This window comes from Jatropha curcas, chromosome 5, assembly GCF_041381405.1.
Source record: "Jatropha curcas cultivar XTBG-Jc1 chromosome 5, XTBG_Jcur_1.0, whole genome shotgun sequence".
NCBI classification, from domain to species: Eukaryota; Viridiplantae; Streptophyta; class Magnoliopsida; order Malpighiales; family Euphorbiaceae; genus Jatropha; species Jatropha curcas.
In genome coordinates, this window is record NC_143155.1 from 29,039,644 (window position 1) to 29,048,753 (window position 9,110).

At 34.9% G+C, this 9,110-nt stretch overlaps 1 protein-coding gene across 2 annotated transcripts; it reads left to right on the plus strand.

The window, feature by feature from the left end:
* Window positions 1–2,606: 2,606 nt before the first annotated feature.
* TRM15 (GPI-anchored adhesin-like protein, putative (DUF3741)) lies at window positions 2,607–9,110 on the plus strand. Of its 2 annotated transcripts, none has more exons than XM_012227996.4 (7): window positions 2,607–3,895; window positions 4,915–5,139; window positions 5,314–5,381; window positions 5,550–7,158; window positions 7,259–7,425; window positions 7,515–7,707; window positions 7,808–9,110. In XM_012227996.4, the coding sequence occupies exons 2-7, from the start codon at window positions 4,989–4,991 to the stop codon at window positions 8,446–8,448; spliced, it is 2,829 nt and encodes a 942-aa protein (XP_012083386.1). In that variant the 5' UTR covers window positions 2,607–3,895; window positions 4,915–4,988; the 3' UTR covers window positions 8,449–9,110. The 2 variants fall into 2 exon arrangements, with proteins under 2 accessions (XP_012083386.1, XP_012083387.1); XM_012227997.4 differs by having other exon boundaries at window positions 7,262–7,425.

Below are 9,110 nucleotides of genomic sequence, written 5' to 3' on the forward strand. Positions count from 1 at the left end.
CCCCTTCCCTTCTCTCTCTCTCTTTCTCAATAAAATATCATAACACGGAGCTCCTCCTAATAATTTTAACCGATAATTATACAATCGGTTATTTGGTATTTGAATTTCTATCATTTTTTATTTTAGCATGTTAATTTTAATTTTATATTAATTAAGTATTTGAACTTTGGACACATAATTGTTTTTTCAAAATTTTTTATTGAAAAATTAAGATAGCAATCTTATTCAATAAATAGCATGTGAAATAAACATCTATTTATTTTATATCAAATTTCTGAATTTTAAAATTTATTATTACTTTATATTTTTTCTTTTAAAAAATCTCAAATATTTCTTATAATATTCTCTTTTTTTTCAATATCAACAATAATGAGGTGGAATAAAATAAAGAGAAAAGCGCCAATAAAATAAACGAATAGTATCTAATAGAAATTCAATTATCAAAATAGAAAAATAGACCGTTATAATTACTAAAATTTTAATTATTTCTTTCGTTTTTAAGAGCTTTTTAATTATTTCTTTCAATACTTTAGGAAAATGATTTGTCATGAATGAGATATTTTTGTTATGATAAACCTAAAACTATGTTTTGTCAAGTTAATTAATCAAAATAAATGGAAATATAAAGGTGAGACAAATTGTTGTATGGGTCGCTATCCTTGCAGGCGGCAGGAAAAAAAAAAGTGCAGTTTATACAAAACTCAATACTATATTTTCCAATTAGTGGTCCCCCATTATTTGGCAGCTCCAAGAAGGCAAGAACTATTGTTCCCTTAGAAAAAAAAAAAAAAAGAAAAGAAAAGAAAAGAAAAGAAAATCAATAGATTCCATATATTGGATATAAACACAATTTGCAAAACTCATTTTAATTATAGAATCACACTTGATTGTCCTATTATTACCCTAATTGTTATGATTAGAGAGTGGTTTAATAAAAACAAAGTCATGTGTAGAGACGTTACAACTGAAATCATAAAAAAAGAAAAGAAAAAAAAAAAAAGTGGATGTTCTAATTACAAATTTCTCCTATTCCTTTGTCATTTGTTTTCCCCACCATTTAAAAGTACCAGCTAAAAAGCTTATTATTAGCAGCAGGAAGCTAAGGACAGCGAAGAGGGTAGCAATTGTCTCATATGGGCCTGCCTCACGATAGGAGTTGGTAAATAAGTGAACCCAGTTGATATTATTTGGTGTTTAGGTTTGGCCGTTGAGCCGATTTAAATCGAAATTATATCAGAATCAAATCGAAATTGATTTTTAAAATCAAAATTGATTAATTTCATATTAAAATTGAATTAACTTAGTCTGAATCGGTCCTAATTTCTGGTCTTGAATGATCTGACCATCGGTTCGCCACCTCTTAGTGGGACCTTCCAACTATTCTACAAACATTCACAACTAGGCATTTGCATGTCTTTCTTTCTCTATGGCACTATTTTCTCAGTGCAAACTTGTTCCTAACCCTAATAGTTTTGCATAACAGTAATTTTTTTTTAAGGCAAAAAAATTCCATATTTGAATTCAAAATGAAACCAAACCATCATTACTTCCATAATAGCGTTTGACAAAGTGGTTTGAGTCAAAAACAAGCCACACTATCTATCTCTAATTAATTTCATCATCTTTATCCGTACAATTATACTATTAATTAATTCAAGCTAAATAAAAATTAACAAAATAATTAGCTTCCACGACGGGGTTGCTTTTTCTTTTTTTTCCAATAATAAAATTAATATAAGCAGCACAGAAAATTCACTTTCAAAATTAAAAAAGAAAGTAAAAAAAAATTAAAGAAAAAAACTCTCATTATCTAATTTATATTTAAGGATATTACTTGTGGAGGAGGAGGACAAACATTGGGCCTATCTTGCTTTTGTTTTTGACTTTTTAAATTTTAATAAATATATATTTTTGAATATAAAAACTGGTCTTTATATATATATATATATATATATATTTCGTTTTCTTACTCTCTTCTAAAGCTAGTTTCTAGCAGCATTCTAAATTATATTGAGATTTTAAAAACATGAGTAGGTCAAACGAAAAATTCGATTATCATATAAATAAGTTTTCTTGTTAAATGATTATTTTAATGATTTTTTTAGTTAATAAGGTATATTTTGATTATTTTTCTCTCATTTTTTAGACCGCATAAAGTAGGAAATCTCAAATTTAAATGTTGTTAGCCATATTATTTTCGCATTTTGTTAAAGGTGGTGATAATAATAATAATAATTTTTATGAATAAAAAAAAGATTTTATTCTATAAAAAAAAAGTTTTAAAAAATTTTTTCAGATCGATAGATTTCTTGATGCTGTAATTTGTTTTTTACTCGACACTCGATGCTATTATTTGCTGTTTTCGATCGTGCTTATTAGATAATATTATTATTATTATTTTTTTTTTTTGGTAAAACGATAGTATGTCATATTACCGGTAGCTTACCGTTTTGTAATTTTACGGTTAATGAACAAAACCGTTAAAGTTGTTCATTCCTTGTAAATTACAATTTCATCCACAAAAGTTACTTAGACTTACAGATTTATCCCTACCACTGATCTCTGTTTGCGTATAAGTCTCCATTCTTATATTTTCCAAGAGCCCACACGTTTCTCTCTCATCCTTTCCCTCTCTAGAAAAAGGAAAAAGTAAACCCATCCAATCCCCTGGCTCTTTCTCTTTCTCTGCTACCCGCACAGCGCCAGGAGAGAGAAAGGCACAAAAAGAGAGTTTGAGAGAGAGGGCGAGGGAGAGGGAGAGAGAGATAGTGAGTTTGATGATTATTGAACGTGGAATTGCAGAGGAGAAAATGGAGACAGGAAAAGCATTTCTTCAATACAAAGCTCTCTCTTTCTGTCTGAATGTGGGCCCATCAATTGTCGCGTATTCTTCTTCCACTACTCTCTCTTTCTCCTCCTCTTGCCAGTTGCCAACAGAAACTTTGTAAAGCTATCTACTTTCACTATCACACTTGTCACCACCTCCCTTCCTCCACTTTTTCCAGTCTTTAATGCCTGCCCATACGAGAAGAATTTCCCTAAAAAATAATGGGTCGGTGCAAGATAGGCATTTTAGTCTTCTCCCACCTCCCTCTCTCTCTCTCTTTTTCGTTGTCAAAAGATGCCCACTTACTATATACCTCACCTCACCCTAAAAAGTCCAGTTTTTAACATCTCATATATTAAACTTCATTGAAAATTGATCTGGTCTTTTGTGCGTACTCTGCTAGCTTTATTTAAATGCATTTTTTGGGATTTTGATGAAAAGGAGACCATTTTGGTCTCTGTCTCGTGATCTCTACTGTTGCTGGCATATTTGACACTTGTTTTCTGTCTTCTTACAATTCTGCGAAATTTCTTCTATTTCTCTCAGAATTTGTAAATATTGATTTGGGCGTTGAAGAAAAGGTTGACCCAGAGTTGTTGATTGCCAATTTGAGGAAATTAAGGTTGTAATTTAGTTGATAATGCCAGAAGAAGGCAAATACGTCTGTTCCTGGGATTGTCAATTAGTCCTTTCAAGCTTTCACTCAAATATCTCCACCGAATTTGTTAGCTTACTGGTTAATTTTGTTGATCGGTGAAATTTTAAGGTGAATTTCATCATCCATCCGTGAGTTTGTACCATTACAGTTCTTTTCTTTAAAGGGAAGATCCATATATCCAAAGTGTAAGGCACCAGTGAGGAAATTCAGGCGCTGGTAAAGGCTTGTGGAGACAAAAAGAAGCCTTTCAATACCTTGCCATCCAAAGAAGGCTTTTTTCTTTTTTGGGTACCTTGAGCTTGACGCTTCTGAGGAAGCTTCAGTTGTTAATATTGGAGTTTTTGTCCATGTTCTCTTGGTCCTGTATACCCAGCCACATTGTTGTCCTTCTTGTCCTCATCGATTTTAAGGTATTTATTCGTTCATTCCATTTCTTTCATCATCAAAATCTATATGCCAGTCTATAACTTAAAGGTTCTTTTTTTTTTTCGGTTTAAGCACATAGTATTTTCTTTTTCTTTTTACTTGGATTATTTTATGGTTCTCGTGTTCTTCTATCTGAATGTTTTAGATGATTATGAAAGTAAAAGAATGGGTGATGTCACTGGACAGATATTTTACTTTATTCTAGCTAATGGCAAATTACTGTTGGGGCTCTTGAGTCAGTTGTATCAGATCTTCCTTTGAGAGGCACTAGTAATTTGGGTTTATCAATCGAGTGAACGCATTCTGTTTGTGAGCATGCAGAGGCTTGATTATTGATTAGAATGTGTCTGACTCTATTTCATTTTTGCTATTCACGGGCAAGTTACTTTTTAGATTATTGTTTGTAGAATGAGAATTTAGCTGAATGTTGAAGTGTCCGAAATGAGAATCTCTTGATACCTGCCTCCCCAACAAAAAAAAAAAAAAAAAAAAAAAAAAACACACACACAAGGTCATAGAATTGTTCTTTGTAGATGTTTCTGGCTAGTTAAACTCGTTTTTATTTAATTCTCTTGTTTTTGGGATCTTTGATGGAGAGCAGGGGAAGCTAGATAGTTTAGTGTTTAAAAACATTTTGACCGGCTCTTCTACCCTCTTCTATGCCATGGTTTATTCCACTTTTTTTCTCTTAGTTTGTCATCTGTTTGATATCTTTGAGACTATCAAATGTCTACTTTGTATCACTAAGTGCTTGGAAGTGGGCAGATTGAGTGAACTTCGTCATTAGTATACAGTATTCCTGGATGGTCTTGGTCTTTGTAGATGTGTAAATTAATTCCTATTTGCTGCGTATGATCATGCCATGTCTCACTTTACTTTTATTAATTTACTTTCCAACCTTTAGTGATGAGAAAACCATTTGTATCTAATAGTCCATGTGAGAAGTTTTGAATTAAAAGCATCTAATATCTATCCTTCAAGTGATGTTTCTTCTGTGTACCAGATTTCAAGCGGGTATACTAGTGAGGGAATTTGGATGAACAAAGCATAATATAGTTAAAGAACCAGACATTCGTCATGGCAAAGAAATCTCAAAGGCGCCCTGTGCGACATGAAAGAGACCAATCTGGATGCATGTGGGGATTAATTAGTATGTTTGATTTCCGTCAAGGTAGATCAACTCAGAGGCTACTATCAGATAGGAGGCGCGGGACTAGGCATGTTGTTGGTAAGAACTCTCTTCTAGACCCAGATGAATTGAAAATTTAACCATACACACTAGCACATAGGCGCACTTATACAGAGCGGGGGAATCCTTTTGGCAGAGAAGCAATTGTTCCTTTTAAGTTCATAAAATTTTTAATGTTCTGCGTGATTGTTAAGCTGTCTTTTTTTTCTGCAGCTTCCGGAAATTCAGGAGATAAAGCTGACATGTTGGTCAATCTTGCTGAAAATTGTCAAGGCACTCCTGTAAGTGTTTTGACTTGTGCATCCAAAATTGAATGTTTCTTCCAGAATTTATTTTTGATATTATTACTTAGGATTATAGTTGTTGTGAAGTTGATGGTTGGACCATGAAATTGATGGACTGCCTTCTTTGAATGTTAATTGATGTTTATGCATTTAAAAATATATCAGGGTGGTGAAGAGATCACAATTGCATCCGATGCCAGTAAGCCAAGTGTGAAGAAACTCATGGAAGAAGAGATGTTCTGCGAGAAGGACATAAATAAGGAGGTAATCAGTGCTGAAGTGGATCCAAAAGAGTCCAATTCCGAATGTGGAGGCCACAAAAGGAAAAACCGCAAAAAAACAAGTAGAAATCGCACAAAAAGTTGTGAGATATACATAGAAGATCTGGATGCTGCTGAGAAATTGGAACCTGAAAATTCATGCATTCAGAATTCAGAAAAGCAATCTACTAATGATATTGATATGGATGATATGCTGGAAGAATTCTGCCACCAGATTCATCGCCTTAGTTGCATAAGGCATGAACAGAGTGATGAAGTTCACAACCAGCCAAACCAGAAGAATCCTGACGTTGAAGAGAAATTGGGTGAGGCAATCAAACTTTTTATAAGTCAGAGGCTTATCAATGGGAAACATGTTAACGGAGACGGGGATATCCACCCTCCCAAAGAGTTCAATGATGCACTTAAGCTTCTAAGTTCTGATGAGGAATTATTTCGAAATCTCTTACAACGTCAAAAGTCTGTAATGGTGAAATATGTTGAGAATTTGTGGAATGCTCATATAGAGAAAGAAAAAATCTCCAAGCAATCAAATTTTTCCGAACATGAGACTCATGATGTGAAACAATCTGATGAGGTTGTCCATAGTAAACAGCGCAAGTTTTTCAGGAGGAAGACCAAATCAGTAGAAAAGAATCCATTAATGGAACCTAAGGCTGCTGAAGGTTCAAATAGGATTGTTATTTTAAAGCCTGGGCCTATCACCTTGGAAAAGCCTGAAACTGAAAGAAGTCTTAGGTCATCCCCAGACTCTCAAACTATTGTCAGAAACACGGGACCAAATGAAAGAGTTAGTCCCTACTTTTTTCTCACTGAAATTAAGAGAAAGTTAAAACAGGCTATGGGAAAAGAGCAACAAGAGATCTCACCAGAAGGTATTTCAAAGAGATTTCCAAATGAGCGGAAGGCTAGGAGAGATAGTGACAAAAAGTACAAGGAGAATGTTGGAAGAAGTTCTCCGAGCAAAGAACATTTCTTTATTGAAAAAATTGCCCGGCCTCCAGTTGGTGTCAAAAAGGGGGACAAGTTGAAAGAATGTGAAATAAGTATGGAACATAAAACTGGTAACTATCCCAGGCACAGACTATCTAACATTTATATTGAGGCCAAGAAACATCTGTCTGAGATGCTTACTGGTGGGACTGGGGATGCAGATTTTTCAAGCCGACAGGTTCCAAAAACCCTTGGAAGGATTCTCTCTCTTCCTGAATACAATTTTTCTCCTATTGGCAGTCCTGGAAGGGATTGGGGACAAAACTTTGTTTCTTCACAGATGAGATTATCTACCGATAACAAATTTGAGAAACAAGAAAACAATGTCAGCCATCTTGGTCGAATGGCACTAAATGCAGAGGCTGAGTTGTGTGTTTCTGAAGACACCGCTGATAATAAAAAAGAAGCTTCTCCAAAACCAAATTCAAATCCCTCAAATGAGCTTGTGAAAAATGATGTGGAGAAATTCTTGTGTTCTACTGGAGTGAGGACTTCTGAAGGTATTATTTTTCTCAATTGTCTACTTATTTCAAGAATTAATTGGATAAATTACTTTTCCTGCATTTTTCCTTAATATTTGGCCTTCCATAATTTATTCAGCAGGTGACTTGGATATTGTAAAAGAAGCTAATATTGTACTTCAAGAAGACAGCAATATGTTGGATACTCTCTCTGAGTCAAGTTCCTCTTCTACGATCAGAGAAGACAAGAATGTTGACATCTCTGAAGTCTGTGATGCAAAAAGACACTCTGAATGCTCGACACATGTAATTTTACTTGCTTGTCTTTCTGTCCTTGCTAGTTCTCTCTCACGTGTTTGCAACATTTTAGTGTAATGATTTACCTCTTTTTCCAGGACTTAGATGAAGAAAATCAACTCCCATATTCTCCAATAACGTCTCCATCCAGCAATTCAATAACCAAGAAGGATCGGTATCTAGAGAGTGTTGTAGTCGTAGAGGTATTAGAGCGACCAAGTCCTATATCTGTTCTTGAACCACTTTTCACAGAGGAGGATGTTAGCCCAGCAAGCACTAGATCCCAACCTGGTAGGCAATCATATGAAAATTGATTGAAGTCCAATATTTGTTTTGAACTTGTATATCAATTGATATTTGTGCTAAAACCAGTTGATTCGTATATTTTCAGCTGAACTACCGATGCTACCCCAGAGAATTCAGTTTGAAGAGAATGATCCACTAGCAGAAGATATAGTCACCCATTTGAAAGGCATACAGGAGAAGGAATCTCTATTCGAGTATGTAAAAGCAGTGTTGCACGCCTCTGAACTGAACTGGGATGAGTTCTATATCATGTCAAATTCTTCTGATCCACTTCTTGACCCATCAATATTTGACGAGGTAGGGCTCTTTCCCAACCAACTTTGTTGTGACAAGAAACTTCTCTTTGATTGTATTAATGAAGCTCTGATGGAGGTATATGGGCGCTATTTTGGTTGCCCCCTTGGGTTATCATTTGAAAAACCTCACATCCGACCTGCACCGGATTTGAGAAATGCTATTCATGAGGTATGGGAAGGAGTGTATTGGTATCTCCTCCCTTTGCCATTGCCTCATACATTAGAGCAGATAGTCAGGAAAGACATGGCTAAAACTGGAACTTGGATGGACTTTCGGAATGATAGTGAAACAATGATTATTGAGATTAGTGAAGCCATTGTCAAAGATTTGATGGAAGAAACTATGGTAAGCTGTGTAAATGAGATTTCAGAAACTGGAATTCCTTCATTTCCAGCTGAGTTGAAGGATGAGAGCTGCATTGACTTGTAAATGATATTTGACTTTTGTTTGTTCATACGAAATAATTGACCACCGTTGTTTCTGGATGGAAAGGAAAGTAAGCTAGTGGCTGCTTATGCAGTAAGAGTAGTTGCATCTAGGTAGAAGCGTCCTGGACATGACTTGACAGAGACTTTTTCTAACTTTGCCATTGAGATCATGCACATATCAAACAGTTCCCACATTGTAAAACCGTGAGAGCCAAATGAAGGACTCGCATTTGATGGGCATGAATCAGAAGCCTAGTCTGCAAGTACTTCTTGCTTCTAAAGAAAGACTACTTGATATCCATGGCAATTTTTCCAACCATGACAGGATCAGAAGCATTCTCATTGTAGAAACTGTAGATTTCTGGTGTGTTGATTGCGTCGGTTTTAGAATGCTGCATGTGTTCTGAATTTCTGGTTTCCATTATGTCCTGATTTCATTCATTCTTGCGAGCTTTTTGTTTATTTTTTTGCCTCTCTCCTTTATTTATGAAGTGGAGGTTTTCTGTGAGTTTGTGACTACTTGGATGTATTATATAGGGAGGTGTTGATTTCCGGAGTGTGTTGTACACAATTAACAGGCTATTATTGATGTGTTTCTGATTCATATATGAATAATCAATACAAGGGGAATATATAATATGTTGTAATGCTCTTGCTCTCTCA

Coding starts and splice junctions, on each gene's coding strand:
- TRM15 (XM_012227996.4), top strand. CDS start 4,989: ATGGCAAAGAAATCTCAAAGGCGCCCTGTGCGACATGAAAGAGACCAA. Junction 5,382..5,549: donor AAAATTGTCAAGGCACTCCT/GTAAGTGTTTTG, acceptor AAAATATATCAG/GGTGGTGAAGAGATCACAAT. Junction 7,708..7,807: donor AAGCACTAGATCCCAACCTG/GTAGGCAATCAT, acceptor GTATATTTTCAG/CTGAACTACCGATGCTACCC.